Genomic DNA, 17,105 nt, shown 5'->3' with positions numbered 1-17,105 from the left:
AAAGACGCGAAACAAACAAGGCACCCGAGGGACGCAGACCAAGGGCACCTCCCTGCGTGGCTGCTCAGGGAGGCTGAGCGTCACCGGGGCCACAGGACACGAGGAGCACTTAAGGGCAGTGGGCCCGTGAGGAGGGTCTGGGAGGGCGGGTGGTGGAGGGCACTCAGGAAGTCAGTCCTGGGCCCTGGGGGCGGGGTGAGGATGGGAAATAGAACCGTGATGCAGGGCAGCCCCAGGCCCCGGGCAGGCAGGCAGGCAGCCACCTCCGCCCACGTGGGCCCACGCAGCCCACCTGCTCTGACACCTGACGCCTGTGGACGCCCGAGTGTGCACAGCAGACGCCGCTTGCCCGGCCCCTTTGGCTGCCAGGGGCGTGTGAGCAAAGTGGGAGGGGCTCCCTCAGACACACAACATTCGGTGGGTGGTGTGCACACCTCTTTAATTTTTAAATAACTTATATCCCTTCCAAACAAGCAAAACCCTGAGACCAAAATAGCACGTCCACCTGAGGTTCTCACAACAAAGCAGCTGGCAAAGGACACGGAGCCCTCGGGGCCCCGGGCTCTGGGACGGCTCCTTCCCACGACGGTCCCCCCATGGCAGCCATGGCAGCTGGTCCCAACGCCAGTGCCAAGGGCAGGCTCGCAGGGGCCAGGGGGCCTTCAGGAGCCACACCCCAGTCTGACCCCCGATTTCACAGCAGCACCTGCTGCCCTGCGGGGTCAGGGTGGGGTCGCTGTAGGCACCAGGGACAGCCGACAGGGGAGAGCGGCCTTGGGGCAGCCACGGCTCCAAGGAAGGGTGAGCCGGCTGCTGGGGACACTCGGGGGGGAGTGCTCAGCGGGGCCGGCACCGCGCACACCAGCCCTCTCTCTCCCCGAAGGGCTTGAGGCCGGCCAGCCCCAGACAGTGGACAGGCCTGGGCACATCTCCAAGGGAACAGGGCCTTTCTCTCCCTCGTGGCAGCAGGAATTCAGGCACTGGAATCTCGGGTTTGACTGGGAGAGAAGGAAGCGGGGGGCGGTCTGGGGAGAAGGGGTCACAGCATTCCCGGGCCTGGAGCACCAGGCCCCGAGAGAGGCCCACCCCTCCCCTCCCCTCCCACTGCCGGCTTCTCCTGGTCCCGAAAGCCCGGCCTTCCTCCCACAGGCCCCAGGAGGCACAGAGCCCTGGAGGAGGCGGTGCGGGTTGGCTCCAACCGGCGGGCTCACACCGGCCCCGGGTGCAGCTAGAGGAGCAGAAGCACCCAGGGGCGGCCTTCTCACCCCACCCGTCTGTTCAGAAACGAAGTCTGGAAGCCGCGTGGGAGGACCTGGGTCACTTCTCCTCCCTCCGTTTGCTCTTCCTCTGGCCGGTCAGCTCGTTCAGCTTCTTGTCCAGCCTCCGCTGGAGCTGCGCCCTCTTGGCTGGGTCCAGGGACCGGTCCTTGGTCCCGCTGCCGGCGTGCAAGACCCCCTCCCGGCTGATTCTCTGCCGGGCGTGGGCGCGAGCCTGCTCCCCACAGCCGTGGATCTGGGGGGAGCACAGGAGTCAGGGCGGCCGACTGGGGACATGGGGACACAGTCCTGCGGTCCGGCCTGTCGTGGAGCTCGGGGACCACGACACCCCAGCTCGAGAGCTCGAAGAGGTCCATCCCCCCGCCCCCTGCACACGACCCTTCACCGCAGGCCTCCTGCCCCGCACCCATGCCCTTGGCCAGGCCTCCCTGACAGGGTGGCGCAGTTTTGCATGTGACACACGGGACCGGCCCATCCCCGCGGTCGGCTCCACCAAAACCCTCCAGGGCCCCCGCCGCCGCCAGCAGCAGGTCGGAGCTCTGTGAGGCAGAACGCGGGGCGCTGCTCAGCCCCCGCTCAGCCCCCACTCTCACTGTCCCCCCGACCTGTGACCCTGGGTCTCTGAATGCACCGCCTTCTGTCTGTGGGGTCTCGGCCCCAGTGTTACTGCCTCGGAAGCTGCCTCCCTGGCCCCCGGGACCCCCCACTGCATGGTGCCATATGCTGGTCTCTTAATCTGATCCCCACTGGACCCAGGGCCCCCTGGGGCACCAACGAAGCTGTTCTGGTCCCCAGTCCCCACTGCTGGCAGAGGAGGTTCCCATGGACACATGCTCAAGGGATGAATGAATGAACAAATGAATGGGCAGCTGCCAGCCCGTTTCAGATGGTGGCCCAGGGGCCCCACACCCCACCTTCCCTGCCTACCCCACTGACAGAACCTGGGGCGCCCTGAACAAACTCCTGAAATTCCCACCCACGTGGCTGTAATGAGCAAATGTGGCGTTACTCCTACTTCTGCCCTGGTGGGCTCCAAAATCACCCCTGGAGACACTTAGAGCTTATGACCAGAACTGGTTCCGTCTAGAGGACGTCTGCCCAGGATCCGGAGCCCAGAGACAAAGCCCCCGCCCCTCGCACTGCCCGGGCCCCGAGCTCGGCCCGCGTACCTCAGGCAGGCAGTGGCTGAGGCAGTAGCGGCGGCCGCAGTGCAAGCAGAGCTGGCCCAGGGTCACGACACTGGCCGTGCACTTGGCAAAGCTACAGGCATTGTCAGCCCTCACAGCAGCAGAGACCAGGGCATCGAAGTCCTCCACAGCGGGCAGACTGAGGGCCTCGGGTCCTGCGGGAGAGCAACACCACTCAAACAGGGAAGAACGGGGTCCGATCAGACGTCTCCTGCTAGGCCCACGTCTGCCCCACCGGGAGCCGGAACTGCCCTGCCTTTATGGCCCAGGCAGGGCAAACGCAGGCTCAGTCGTGCTGGGTGCGCTCCTCTCAGAGCCAGTCCCAGTGCCCACTGGGCAAGGGGCGGTGCAGCCCCAGCACCTGCAGTGAGCGGACTCCACCCCCTTTACCCCAGAAAACACCCCGTCAGCAGGGCGTTCCTCACAACGTCAGCTGTGAAAAGGAAAGCCCCAACAGTCCAGCCCGCCCCGCCAGGGAATGGGTCCCATGAGCCACAGTGCGCTCCCGCGCAACACCAAGGGGCTGATGCTTTCAGCCAGACACACGGAAACCTTCCCAGGCCGAGCAAGGTGCTCTGCATAGGAAAGGCACACAGAACTACCTGTGGTTGTAGTTCTGCAAAGTGAACATGTGTGAACACATGCAGAGACATGGGAGCAGACACAGGAGGGCACTTCCCTGAGCCACGACCCTCGACAGGTGTGCCGTGGTGCTCGGTGCCCGGGGCAGAGTGGCTAGCCAGGGAGGGCTCACCTGTCCTGCCGTCGCCTCCCCTGACCCTCCCCGCAGGACAGGCAGCACCCTCGGCTGCGTGGGCCTCTAGCCACAGCCACAGGGTCTGCCGGGGCCACCTCTGCCTCTCAGCGGCTGGGCCCCTGGAGACCAACGGGACAGGTCCCGTCCAGAGCCCGAGTGGCGAGCTCAGTTCTGATGGTGGCTGCTTGAAAACATGCTTCCAACACCGGGCAGCACCCACATCCCTGAAATGGGGTGACCCTGCCACATGCCTCCTCCCGGAAGGCAGGCCTGGTCCTCTGAAAACACACTCCTGGTGCCCGCCCCTCTGGGACGTTTACTGTCCCCGGCACGGCTCCGGGAGTTCAGCGTCTCTGCCCTGCCAACCCTCATCCCTGCAGAGTGGACGGTACCCGTCACGGTGGCCCAGCACACAGTGGCCGCTCACCGACACTGCGGACTGGACTCGCCGACTCCAGAACCCACACGTCACGCCTGCTCCCGAGGAGGGGGAGGGAAGCTGCTCCCCCAGAGTCCCCCGGAAACCCCGGCTGCGGCTGCCGGCTGTTCCAGCTCTGCCCGCGGACACCCGCTCCCAGCGCAGGGCAGGGCCCGGGGGACGGCCCACTCGGCACAGGACGCCCTGACCAAGCTCCCGCCCTCCCTGGGTCCAAGTCAGGAACACTGGCGCCACGGCCCTGGCCGGGGACCGCTGTGCCCACCGCCCAGAGGATGCTGGTGACCGGCCTGCCTGTTCCGCCAGCCCCATCCGTGAGTAGGTGTGCTCCCTGCCTGCCAGGCCTCGCACGAGGCTCTGGGAACTTGTGGTCACCGTGCCCGGTCACCACCCTCGGGGGGGCTCCTTCCGAGGCCATGAGGCGCCACGTGCAGAGTCAGGGCACCAGGAGGAGGAAGCCCTACTTCCCTTTGAGGGCGCGGGGGGCGGGGTCTGAAGTGGGCAGACATTCGGGAATGGGGACGCCACGCCTGTGTTCTCATTAGCGGGCCTACTAACCTTTTGCACCTTTTTTCTTTTTCTTTTCTGGGCACTTGCGAGGCCCCAAGCCCGCGGCCTGCGGCCGCTCCCGGACCTGCTGCTCCTGCCGGGCCCTCTCCCTCTGCAGCCTGTCCAGGTGCACGGCCCTCAGGTCCAGGCCGCTCGGCTCTCCGGCGGGCGGACTCCTCGCGCACGGGGCTGGGGGGCTCAGGTCGAAGAGGGGCTTGGCTGTCAGCCCCTGCCAGGGGTGGGGCAGCTGGCGTGGCCCCGGTGGCAGGCACGGCCGGTGTGGACGGGGTGGCAGGCATGGCTGAGGTGGCTGGCGCGGCCGGGGTGGCCGGCAGGGCTCTCTTGCTCACAGTGATGTACCTGCTCCTCCCCTCCCCGGCGCTGCCGTGCCTCAGCTGGTACTCCTCGGCTATCTGGTGGATGCGCAGCCTGTCGTGTGAGTTCAGGGAGGCAGGAAACTCCAACTGCACTCGCTCGCTTGCCACAAACTCCGCTATCACAGCCCTGAAGCGGTCTGCGCCGTCCCTGCCCTCCGCCCGCTCTGGGCCGCCTCCGTTGAGGCTGGGCTGGGAGTGGGCCTCGGAGCCCGAAGGCTTCCCGCCCCGCGTCCTCTGGGCCGGCCTGGCAGCCGCTCTGGCCTCCCCAACTCCCTCGAGTCGCCTGGTTCCAGGCTTCACGGCAGACGTGGCGGAGCCTTGGGGCTGCGCGCCCACCTGGCCCTGGGAACTCTCGTGGGAATAGTTCTCAGGGACGATGTCGTCGAGATACTCGAAGGCGGTGCGCACCTCCCCGTGCTCAGCGAAATAATCCAGCAGGGCCTTCAGGAAGGCGTGGCTGCTGACGGTGCGAGAATCGCAGATGACCGCCACATGGCGCCGAGCACGGGTGACGGCGACGTTGATCCTCCGGTCCTCGGCAAGGAAACCAACCTCACCTAAAAACAGGGCGGTGAGCGGGCAGGCAGATCTGAGACGGAGGAGTAGGAAGCTCCTCTTCTGCCCTGAGCAGCAGCCGCCCCCCAAGAAGGACCAGCTCAAGGCTTGCTGCTGCCGGGGGCCTCTGTCTCCACCTCCCGCGGATTCGCCCGCCCCCAGCCCCGCTGCCTCACTCACGGCCCGAAAGGCCCCGCGGGGCTGCTACGGCTGCTCGGACACCCTGCTGGCCCACCACGGCTCGGCGGGACGTGAGACGGCCCCCACCTTGGACTTCGGTAGCTACACACCCTCACTCGTTTCCGAGTGGTAGGGGCTCCTCTCCCCGGGGCCCAGACCTAGGACTCAGCCCAGGGGTGGGGGGTGGACAAGGATGTGGCTTCCCACCTCCTCCTGAAAACACCTTCCAAAGGCCACGGGCTGAGATCTGTCTGTGGGTCACAACCTTCTCACCACAGGGACCAAGCTCGACTGTCACTGACACCACACCCTGAGGCCAAACCAGCCTCAAGGCCGGAAGATGAGCTCTGGGTTCTGGGGGCCCCCGCAGGGTGTCCGGGCTGCCCTGGCTCCCGGCTACCACCCCGCCCCACCTCGTGCCTGAGCCTCCGTGCGGGCAACGCCATGCCCCACCCCACTGGCGCTGGCCACTCCGGCCCCCCAACTCCAGGGCACGCCCCCATCAGAGGCCTCGCCACCGGTCACTGCCGCCCTGCACTACACAGGGAGCTCACGGAGGAGCCTGGGCTCCGAGACCGCAGCCCCAGTGACTGGCGCGGCCCCCAGCAGAAACCCAGCCCTCCCTCCCAGGACGCCAGTGAGCGCTGCCTACCCTTCCGGTTGGACCTGACGAAGGACAGGACCACGGCCTCCTTCTCGCGGCCTTGGAAGCCATCGACGGACTTGATTTCCAGCTCTGGGTGCCTGTGGGAGAGGCTCTGCCGGAGCAGGTCCACCTGAAACACCATGCAGGGCCGGGCCTCAGCACGGACACCGTGCGGGCTGCCCACAGAGCAGGAAGCGGGGTGCTGGGCCGCAGGCCCCTCCAGGGGCGGAAGCAGGAGGGTTTTCCCGGGGCAGGGGGCACAGCTTTGCTCCAGAGGCAGAGACTCGGCGGCAGAGAAGGTGAGAAACGCCCAAGATAAGGGAACAGCCATCCGTTGCCCTGCTGACCCGTTGCCCGCCCCTCCCACCAAGGCCGCCCACGCCCGCGCTGTCCACGGCATCCCCCAGGAAGCCCGGCTGGGCCAGCACCCAGCTCCTGGCCACAGTGACTGGCTCAGGGACAGGGACAGCCCGAGCCAGACCCCATGGGACTGAAAACTGAGATCCTTGGGGGACATGCTGTAAAAGGACCACTGTTCCCCAGGGGTGGCCTGTGTACAGACCACGGCAGCGCGTGGTTGTCAGGACCACCGGAAACAGAGGCCAACGCCAGGGGCCAGGCGGGGAGGTCAGGTCGGGTGGAGGACGGCAGAGCAATGAAACAGATGGATGGACCAACAGACAGAAGCTCCAGCTCCTGTCATCTGAGCCTACATCCAATGTGACATGGTCACTCCGCCCCGAGTTTCCGGTCAGAAGGCCCAACACACGGCCCTCTCTCCAGCTCATGGGGAGGCAGAGCCCGCTGACAGGCACAGGGCAGGGGGACAGGGGGGCCTCTCGCACCTGCAGGTTGTACGGCGTGATGACTGCAATGTCACTCGCACGGACGCCAGCGTCCACCAGGGCCTGGACGTGCAGACTAACCAGGCGCACCTCTCCTGCAGGGGACAGAGAGCGAGGTTCCAGGACAAGGGACTTGGCCAGCTGACCCGACAGCGACCCGGGAGCTCATGCCTGCACTGGAGGCCTGCCAGATTCAGCCATGTGCCCTCTCTGAGGGGCGCCTGGGAGTGGGCCCAGCAGAGGTCCTGCGGCCGAGGGAGGGCACGGTCCCACGGCCAGCCAGGCAGTGCGGAACGCTCTGCTCAGACTCGAAGATAAAGCCCTGCCCGCATGCAGCTGCCTCCAGCGGGTGCCGCCGGCTCACGGAGAACTGCACCCGAGCTCAGGCCCTCGGAGCTGCACTCCCCACTGATCCTGGCGCCCTCCCCTCGCCTCCACCCCCAGGTCGGCCACTTTAAGGGGTGTGTGTGTGTGTGTGTGTGTGTGTGTAGGGAGGAGCCAGGGGCTGTCGTCCGAGCACAAGAGCCGACTCCTGAGAGCGTGCTCACCGGGGTTGCCCCGAGACTGCTCGTCCTCCTGCTCCAGCTCAGACAGCCCACAGCCAGCAGTGTCCACCAGCAGCAGCGGCAGGCCCGTCTCCTCGGTGGCCGCCACTCCTGGGAGGTCCCTGCACACAGGAGAGACGGGGCGTGAGAGGCCCCAGCGTGGGGGCCCTGAAAGCAGCACCAGCCCCTCCCTGCCCCGCCCCCCCCACAGTGCGACCCGCACCACAGGAGGGCGGGGCACCACCCAGGCAGGTCCAGGGCAGACAGCACATCACACAGAGGTGCCCAAACCCAGCCTTGCTTCTGGAAAACTGCTCCTTGAGGCAACGCCCCCTCTAACCTCTGTGCGGACCCCCCAATGGCACGGGGGCTGGGTCAGGACCTGGGGACGCAGCCCCGCCACTCACCGCAGGAGGCGCTCCGCCACGGACGGGTGCGCCGTGAGCCGCCCCTCGTACAGGGCCTCAGAGGCCCACTGCATGATGGCCCGGTGCATGCGGTACTGCACCGTCAGCATCCGCAGCACGCCCGCGCCGCACTGCCCGGCCAGGCGCTCCATCAGGCTGAGGGACAAACCCGCCAGCGCGGCCCTGCACCGAGAGAAGGAGGGGAGCCGGGAGGGAGGCCTGCCCGCCCCTTGCCACCCAAGTCCAGCCCCAGGCTGAGGGCCGGGAAGAAAGGCTGTGCTCAGACCACAGACCTGACTGTCCGCAGTTCTGACTGAAGACTAGGGGGCACTGGCTGAACAGCAGCCCCCAAGAATGCCCATGTCCTCCCCACGGACTGTGGGTACGTAACGACGGGGACTTCGCAGGTGGGACAAAGTTAAGGGTCTGACACGTGAGCTGCCCTGGCCCCGGTCATCGTGGGGGTCTTATCAGAGGGAGCACAGGGTCGGGGTCAGAGAGGACGACGTGAAGAGAGCAGAGGGTGTCCCACTGCTGGTACTGCAGATGGGGCGGGGCCACAGGTCAGGGGGCGGGGCCACGGGTCAGGGGCGGGGCCACAGGTCAGGGGGCGGGGCCACAGGTCGGGGCAGGTGGCAGAGACAGGCATCCCTTGGGGCCTGTTCCCTGGGGTGGCAGCAGTCCACGCACCGGGAGGGAGTCTGTGCTTGGTCACAGTGCTGGGAACACTGTCCCCTTGGTGGCAGGGCTGCATGCGCCGAGTCACTCCCGAGTGGCCTGGGGAAGGACGGGCCCACAGCCCAGGGATCCAACCCCAGGGGCGGCCAGCACAGCCCACGCCAGTGCGTGTGGCCCTGCGACCCACTGGGGCCCTTCCATCCAGCAAGCGCAGCGGAGCATGACCGAGATGCTCAGCCACCAAGGTGAATGGGACTCGACCCCTGACCTCCAGGAGCTCAGTCTGAGAGACAAAGACCGAGTGCAGGGTAGGGCACAGAACAAAGGGGTGCAGGGTGTGTAGGGAGCAGAGGCGCCGGGCAGGGGGCCTTACTTGGGAGAGACAACGGTGGGGGGCAGCTGCTTGTGGTCCCCGGCAAGGACGCACTTGCGGGCCTTCAGCAGGGGCACCCAGCAGCTGGCCTCCAGGGCCTGGGCACACTCGTCAATGACCACCAGGTCGAAGGAGTAGTCGGGCAGCAGCTTCAGGGGGCCGTCGGGAGATGCGCCTGGTGGGGCCGGGGCCACCACGGTCACCGTGAGCCAGCTGTCCCACCATGGTCTTGCATTCAGACCGGGTGCAGCCAAACGTGCGGCCTGGGCAAGGACGTTAAAGAGCCCGCAGTCCCTGCCCACCTGTGTTTATGTGGGGCACGGCCTGACCTCAGCCGGGGGCCACTCCGAGGCTCTGATCCCCACTACTGTGGGGCCGCGACCCCAGGTCCCCCGGAAGGCTGTCTTATCTCTAGTCCTGTCTCATCCTCTGAACTTAGCAGGCGACTCCCTCTCCTCGGAGGTGCTTTCGGAGCCGTTAACCAGTGAGCCCGCACCCAGAGACAAAGCCTGCACGCGTCCGACCCCCCAAGCCGGGCACGGGGTTAAGCAGGTGAAGCCTTTCCGACGCGCACGTCCACCCGGGGAGAGACGGCCCGGACATCCCCGTGTCCGTGAAAGAAATCAACCTGCAGTTGAACCCCCACGAAGGAAGCCCCAGGCCCAGGAAGCTTCGCTGTGAATTCCACACAAACGCTTCCGGAAAAGCGCACACCCGAGAGGCCAGGCGGGCGGCCCCGCGACACCTGCCCCTCACCTGTGTTTGTTGCCAGGATCACGTCCGCTGACTGCAGGCTGTGCCGTGCGGCGGCCTCTTCCCGCTCCTGCAGCTCCTTCCGCAGCAGCTTGACTTCGTTTCGAAAACTGCTTTTCTCTCTCTTATCCTGGGTCTTTCTAATTTTCACCTACAAAGGAAATCAAAGGAGGTACGACTGCTCTGACGCGACTTGGCAGGTGTTTAGCTCTGCCCCCCAAGTACTACCCGGGCCCGGCCCTGCTCAGCTGCGGAGGGCAGATGAGGTCGGACGTGTTCAGGGCGGCGCGGCCGTGCACCCGCTCGTTCCAGTTCACACAGCGCTTTTATCTGCTACCACTCGGTCCACTTCAGTACGTCCCTCAAGAGGCACTAAGAGTCACAGCCTTTCTTCAAGGAGCAATGGATGCACACAGGCGACTGAGCGCCTGGCCCCAGAGCCCTGCCGCCTGCACATGGAGGGGCCGGAGTGGGGGGGGGGGGCACCCCTGCCAGAGCCACCAGCCAGACTCTGGGAGCAGAAAGCACCTGTGCGTCCCAGGAGGTGGGCTTTGGTCCTTCACAGACCAGAGAGGCTGAGCCTTGCTCTTCATTCCACCTTTGTCAAGGGCAGAAAGATTCTATGCAGCCCCCGAAGTGCCTGACGGACTCCCATACTCACAGAGAGGAGCCCGTGCCCCACAAGAGCCCGGCCCTGGGTGACAGGTGCCCCCCTCAGGGACAGGCAGCGTCACCGTGCCCCACTCACAGGACCCACACCCTGAAAGGGCTGCTGGAGCCGCAGGGGAGCAGGGCTCCTGTGCATCTGTGGCACAGCGCTCATGTGACCGCGCAGTCCCATGCCGCCTCTGACGCTGGGGGCACATGCAGACCCGGTCCCCATGCACTTAGCGGGCACGGTGGGTGCACGGCACCGGCCCTGGGGGCCAGCGCTCCGAGGAGCCGGCACAGCGCAGTGACAGCGCAGATAGTGTACACACTCAGGGCAGGATGCCGAGGAGGTCGGGCGACCCTGGACTGAGACCAACGCGCCCGGACGACAAGAGAAAATTGCCCACATTGACCGGTGCCTACCGACCCACTGCGCTCTCCTTCGAGAGGACCTGCCACAGGGACCGACAGACCGGGCAGGGACACGCGAGGACCACATTTTCTCCCCGACAAGCCCTCGCCTGCTCGGGACACTGCCTGGAAGACAGCTGAGTCCCCAGGAAATGCTGAGCGCAGGGGCCGCAGCCCCCACCTGGACCCTGAGCCAGCACAGGCCATGAGGAGCAAGGGGGACACGGGCCGGTGCAGGTCAGCCTGGAAAAGCCCACGGGTCAGAACCTCCCACCCGTCCGCGGGGCAGTGGCGGGCTGAGGGACACGTACCAAGACCTGGTCGATGTCCCGCCGGATGTCTGCCACGATCTGGGCGCTGTCGCCACGCGCCAGCGCCGCGTCCAGACAGTGCTGCTGGATGGACTCCAGGAGCCGGGCCGGGTGCCCGAGGCGCAGCACCCGCCGCCCGCGCCGAGCCAGGGCCTCCACCAGGTTGTCCACGGCGACGTTGGAGGGCGCGCAGCACAGGACCTGCGGGCACGGGTTGGGCGAGTTCGGTTTCCACGGAAGCAGACAGGAAGCCTCACGGGCAGAGAGCAGGGTGCAGTGTGGCCGACTGGCGGCGCCAGGTGCACACCCTCAGCCGCGGGGGCGGGGGACAGCCTGAAGGACACGCGTGGCCGAGAACCATCACGGTATCTGGACACCTAGAACTCAGGGCCTGCCAGCCTCCTCATCTCCAGAGCCCTGGACACGCTGAGGGACTAGTAACTGCGGAGGGAAGGAGCAGTGCCCAGAAATAACCAGCTGGGACACCACTCGTCACTGACCCCGCGGCCTTGCCACCTGACAGTGTGGCCCAGACAGGGCTCAAATGGCTGAGTCTTGCTCCTGGAACCGCCATTCGAAGCACTGGTAGCCGGCACAGGAGGCAGAGGGGAGGGTCCCTGTTCAGGTCAACGTCAAGAACGGGGCCACGGCCCGCCCTCTTCACATCCAGCATCGCCCTCCCCTCCAGACTGGGCCCACCTCCCCCGCAGACTGGGGCCACCCACACCTGCACCCGCGCCCAGCGAGGACCAAACCCGGGAGCACCCTGAGGGGCGCCTGGTTTGTCGAAAGCACCCAGGGCATGTAACCTACAAATCCTGAGTGTTATCTTTCTGATTCTCCTCATCCATCATTTGTGGACCAGAGGGAATTTTAAAGCTGTCCCCGTGCTCAGAGCCCATGGAGACTCACGCTGACGGCAAAGGCAGACACAGGGCCCTTCGCAGCCACTGAAAAGGCCGGGGAGCACCGGCACTCGGGACAGCGTCCCGCATCTTGGAGCAGGGAGCCGGTGCGCCGCAGGTGTGCGCCGCAGTGGCTCCCCACCCCCCCATCCAATTCACGCGGCCACCTGGGCCCTTGTCCCCCACCAGCCTGGGGCTCCGCAAGCACAGGGAGGCCCTGGTCCCCTCCACACCTCAGGACGCCCAGCATGGCTCTGACTCAGAGCACGTGCATGTCAGGCATGCTGACCAGACGAATCCTGGCCCGTGGCCATGTGCACGACCGAGGGCCTGGGCCTCAGAGAACTCGGGGAGCCTGTCTGCACAGCCAGCCCCACGCCCCCGAGCACGTTCCCGAATCCCGTGCAGCCATCAGGGATCAGAAAAGGCCCACCGTGCTCAGCAAGTGTCAGGGTGTCCCGACCGGTCTCGCCTAAGCCACCTGGGGCCTGCTGGGGGCCAGCCAGAGCCGGTCAGTGCCCAGGGGAAGGGGGGCCCCGGCCCACCTTGAGGCCCCGATTCACGGCCTGAAGGACGATCTCCACCACGGTGGTGGTTTTTCCAGTGCCGGGAGGCCCGTGGATGATGGCGAGCTCCCTCTGGGACAGCGCGAACGAGACCGCCTCCCGCTGGGAGGCGTCCAGGGAGGCGTTGTAGAAGGCCGGCACCTCTGCGGGAGGAGAGACGGGGTCAGGCCCGGCCCTGCGCCCCCGGCGCGCCCTCCTCCCCGGAGCACAGCCGAGCGCGAGGAGGCAGCTGGGCCTGCCCGGCAGTCGCCACACGACATCAACCTGCCGTGTATCAAGGGATTTCTCTGGAGCAGGAAGCGGCAGAGTGAGGACCAGGCCAGGCCCAGGCTGCTGCCCGCTTCCCCGGGCAGCGCTGGACTGGGACCAGCCCCGCCTGCCCTGGCCACAGAGCCTGGAATGCTGACCGTCTGCCCCGTCACTAGAGAGGTCTGCGGACTGGTGCTCCGGAGTAACAGACTTGGCTCCAGTGAGAATCTCTCAGAAACATGTCTGTTTCTGCCATACTGTCCCTTTACACGTGCCCATGAAGTGACAAGACCAAATGACGGGAAAAGCAGTTGCAGATCCCAGGCCCGCGTTTCTGCCCAGGTCTCCCACGACCGTTCACTGTTTGCTCTGTGTGCCCTGTCTGCGCTTCGAGAGCAGGGCCGCTGCGTCTGGCTCCGCTCCCACAGCCCCAGCCATGTGCCTGCCTCTCGGAGACGCTCACTACACAGCCCGGGGGCCGATCGGAGCAAGTCAGACTCAGGCGGACTCGGGAAGGAGGGACGGCACCCGTGCCAAAGCGCCCGTGAGCTTCCCACCATCTGCACCGCACCCATCTCCCCGGGTATCAGCCACGATCAAGACAGGCCACGCTCCTTCGACGGGAGTAAATTCCACGTGTGCACATGGGTATAAGGCACATCGTACATGGACGTGGAAAAAGTCATGACCATCAGACATGAATATCTGGGAGGCGAACTGAACGGCAGGTCTCTGAGTGACTGTGCCCCTGCTCATCTGCTTCCCGATTTCCAAATTTCCCACGTCAAACACACACCACCCTCACAGTCAAAGTTCCTGCCTTCACTGTAAGGTGCTGACAGAATAGCCCAGGAGACTTTTCAGACCAAAAGATAATGCTCTCGAGCACACAGACGAGGCTAGGCCTGAAGCGCGATCACTGTCACCTACTCCCGGGCCCTGGCTGGAAGAGGCACAGACGGGGACTCAGAAGGACCCTGTGCAGAGGGGACGGAGGGAGCCACTCCCCCGCCTGGGCACCGGAGGGGGACAGGCAAGCCGCGCACAGGCACTTGTGAGAAGCAAAGGCAATTTCTTCGGCTGAGAGTGAATTCCCGAACTGGAGCCGACGTGGCCCAGGTCATGGGAGTCTCCCTGCCTTCCACAGTGATCCCAACCCGATGAGCAAAGGCGAAGGGTCTCACGTATGTCGCTGGCGGGGCTGGGGGCAGCGTTGCCGAAGAGGACCTCGATGAGCGAGGACGCAGGGCTGGCCCGGTGCTTCCTCAAGGCAGTCAGCGCTCTGCTCGAGGAGAAAACGCAAATGAGGAGCTTAGTGAAAACCAGCGGGGAGTGCAGGGCCAGAGCCCGGCCCACGCTCCACCCGCTGCGCCCGCAGCCCCCAGCTCCAGAGGGGCCGCAGACAAGCCCAGGCCAACCGGAGGCCCTACTCTCTCTGTCTGGTAGGGACGCGCTCAGGCCGAGAGTGCCACAGTTAAGGAGAACGTTACACGGGAGGTCCAGTCACGTCCTTACGTTTTCAGTCGCCTATAAGTGACGTCATTGGCAAGTTTCAGCAGTCGGTAGGAACTCTGGTGGTCCAAGCTCAACTGGAAATCACAGGACTGGTCAAAGGCCACCGTGACCGACTTCTGGGTGATCTTTGTCAGGACGCCAGTGGCCAGCTGACCGCCCTCACCGTACAGACCCACGATGTCGCCTGTGAAACAGAGACTCAGTCACACAGACACTGAACAAAGCTGACTGTAAATTGTCTTATAAAATAAGTCTTGGCACATTCAAATATCCTATACGTTATTTTCTCTTTTTTTAAGGTTTTTATTTATTTATTTATTTTTAGGGAGGGAGAAAGAGAGGGAGAAAAACATCAGTGTGTGGTTGCCTCTCACATGTCCCCAACCGTGGCCCTGGCCCACAACCCAGGCCTGTGCCCTGACTGGGAATCAAACCTGTGGCCTTTTAGTATATGGGATGATGCTCCAACCAAAAGAGCCACCTGGCCAGGGCCTTCCCTAACTTTTAAAGGCAAACATCAGGTGGCAACAGTGCTCCTGGGGCAGAGGTCAGGCTCTGTGTGCGGGCCACCACAGTAGTGGGGAGCCCCTCCCTACTGCGGCTGCCCCGAGAGCGCCCTGCGTAGGACCCTGTGCCCCCGAAGGCACGCCTCCAAGCCACTGAGCCTTAAAACTGCCCCTCAGGTGGCAAACGCCAAGGCCACCTGGATTTATCGACGGCAGCAGCAAGACACCCAACCCTGCCTGGCTGTCTGTCAGCACAAATGCCACTTCCTCTGACGTCCTGCTTCCGGGTGGCTAGTCAGGCTCTGGGGTCACTCCCTGCACGTGCTCATCAGCTGAACACACGTTTCTACCTCTGTGCACCTGGAGCTTCTAGGCCACCTGCGCAGACATCCAGTCCTGCTCATGCGACCCTGAGAGGCACCAGTGTCACCCCCTCAGCCCGGGTCGTGGCCACCCCTGTCAGCAGGTCCTGTGTAACCCAGTCTTTACTCCAGCAAAACCCAGGTTGAGGCCCATCGCATGCAGTTCACGCCCCCGTCAGAAATGCACTGACCGGAAGAAAGGCTGCTGCTGGGAAGCGGGCCGGCGGACGCGCCCCTCCGGGGCTCCAAGGTCACCAGGAGCTGCCCGTACAGCCCAGTCCGCTGGCTGGACAGCTGCAGCTTCAGCAGACAGACGCCTCGGCTCTGGAGTTCTTTCAGAGAGACGCCTTCCTGCCAGGCCCTGGAAGACACCCAACGGTCGGCACCGGCACTCGTACTTCACCTGTTTTCACTTCCACCGGGCAGGAGAAATCTCCCAAGGAGGGAAATGGAGATGTGGGCGCCGGCACCGAATAGGAGCTAGCAGCATGCTGGTCCCTTGCCTCCCAGAGTGCATCTCCTGACTTGGACCCTGGGCCGCCTTCACCTCCTCGACTCCCGCACCCCCCAGCCTGGTTCCCATGAGTCACTAACTGCCATTGGGCCCCTCCCTCTCACTCTCCCCTCCAGAGCCCTGATTCGGATTCAAGCCCACGTCACTGACAGTCTGGATCGAACTGAGCTTCCTGTGTGACACCTGGGCTCTCCCCCTCCTGCTGCCAGCATCAGTGCCCAACGGATCCCCCTAAAGTGCAAATCTATTCACCCGCCCCCCAACCTGCTTAATTTCAGGGCAGCCTTCCTCCGCACCAAACTGACGCCAGCTCTCTGGCAAGGCCCTTCCCAGCCCAACGCCGGTTCATCTTTTCAAGGGCGCTCACTCTGCACTCGGCACCAGGCCGAGCCCTTGACTTATAGTAGAATCACTTCATTCTCCCGGAAAACCTCTGAGGTGGGAATGATCCCACTGCACAGATATGGTAACTTAGGCTCACAGCCTGCAAAGTGCCACAGCCAGAAATGAAGGTGCTGGGATTCTCCAAAAGCTCTTAATAGTCATGATCCAAGCCCCTGAAACAAACCCCATACAGCACAATGGCTGACCACACACTCCAGAATCAGGTGCTGACGCTGCCTGTGTTAGCTTGGGCAAGCCACTGAAACTCTCTGCCTCAGCCTCCTTAGCCGTAATAGGAGAATTGCACTATGTGCTTTGTAGGGCTGGCAGGGGGTCGAAAGGCACTGATGCAGGTGGAGTGCTCTGCAGGCCTCCACGCGTGCGCTCCCACATAGCGTTTCTGGGAACCAACTGCTCCTGTTCAGACACAAGCCCGTGTCTCCGCTCCTCCTGCAAGTCTGCCTTCGCTCCTGTTCTCCTGCAGCGGTGCTCTGGCACCACGTCCTCCCTGAACCCAGCTTTCATTTACCGACCGCCGTCCCTGTCAGCGGATCTTCCCCACCCCTATGCTCCTGCCGCACCTTCGCGCACCCGGGCGTTAGCATTTGCCACTTGTCACGCCAGAAGGGAACTCGGCTCATTCCCAGGCTCCCAGTGCCAATCACTCTCTCCCTGGGGCCTGGCACACAACAGGTGCAAACGCAGGTGAACGCTAAGGAAGAGGGCTGGGCACGCGCTGGCGGTCAACTGGGGGCAGAGGCGGGACCTCGGAGTGAAAGTCCTGGGAGGGGGACTTTAGATGGAGAAACGAAAGGGCTTCTGGAGGGTCCCGAACCAGAACGGGCTGCCCCGAGAGGTGACGAGGTTTCCACCTCTGGAGGTGGCCGAGCCCCGCCGAGTGTCCGTCCGGGTCTGACCAGGTAAGCGCTGGGGGAACTGCCGGACCGACCCCGAGAGGACCGGTCAGCGGCCGTACCTGCGCTCCTCGACCTCCGCTTCTCTTTCGAGCTCCAGCAGGTCCAACTGCTTGGTCACGAAGCTCTCCACAGTCGCCGAGGCCATCGCCGCCACCTGGCCCGCGCCCGGAGCCGCTAAGGTCCCTGCGCCGCACGGGGAGGGATTCCCCGCCGGGACCGGTGCGTCGACGCACCAAGTTCGCACCGGAA

The 17,105-nt window shown here is 64.8% G+C and overlaps 1 protein-coding gene across 1 annotated transcript; it reads right to left on the bottom strand.

Moving 5' to 3' along the window:
- Positions 1–431: 431 nt before the first annotated feature.
- Positions 432–17,084, bottom strand: IGHMBP2 (immunoglobulin mu DNA binding protein 2). Its single transcript, XM_037135307.2, is given in 16 exon segments — positions 432–1,512; positions 2,447–2,619; positions 4,216–4,378; positions 4,380–5,140; positions 5,971–6,094; positions 6,810–6,904; positions 7,358–7,476; positions 7,762–7,944; positions 8,813–8,987; positions 9,569–9,716; positions 10,939–11,139; positions 12,389–12,552; positions 13,843–13,940; positions 14,174–14,357; positions 15,233–15,402; positions 16,916–17,084. Coding segments are annotated over 16 exon segments (3,039 nt in total). The 5' UTR covers positions 17,002–17,084; the 3' UTR covers positions 432–1,317.
- Between the last annotated feature and the right edge of the window lie 21 nt (positions 17,085–17,105).

The sequence above is a fragment of the Artibeus jamaicensis genome, unplaced genomic scaffold (genome assembly GCF_021234435.1).
Source record: "Artibeus jamaicensis isolate MK-2021 breed Jamaican fruit bat unplaced genomic scaffold, CSHL_Jam_final contig_3109, whole genome shotgun sequence".
NCBI classification, from domain to species: Eukaryota; Metazoa; Chordata; class Mammalia; order Chiroptera; family Phyllostomidae; genus Artibeus; species Artibeus jamaicensis.
This window is presented reverse-complemented; position numbering and strand designations above follow the sequence as displayed.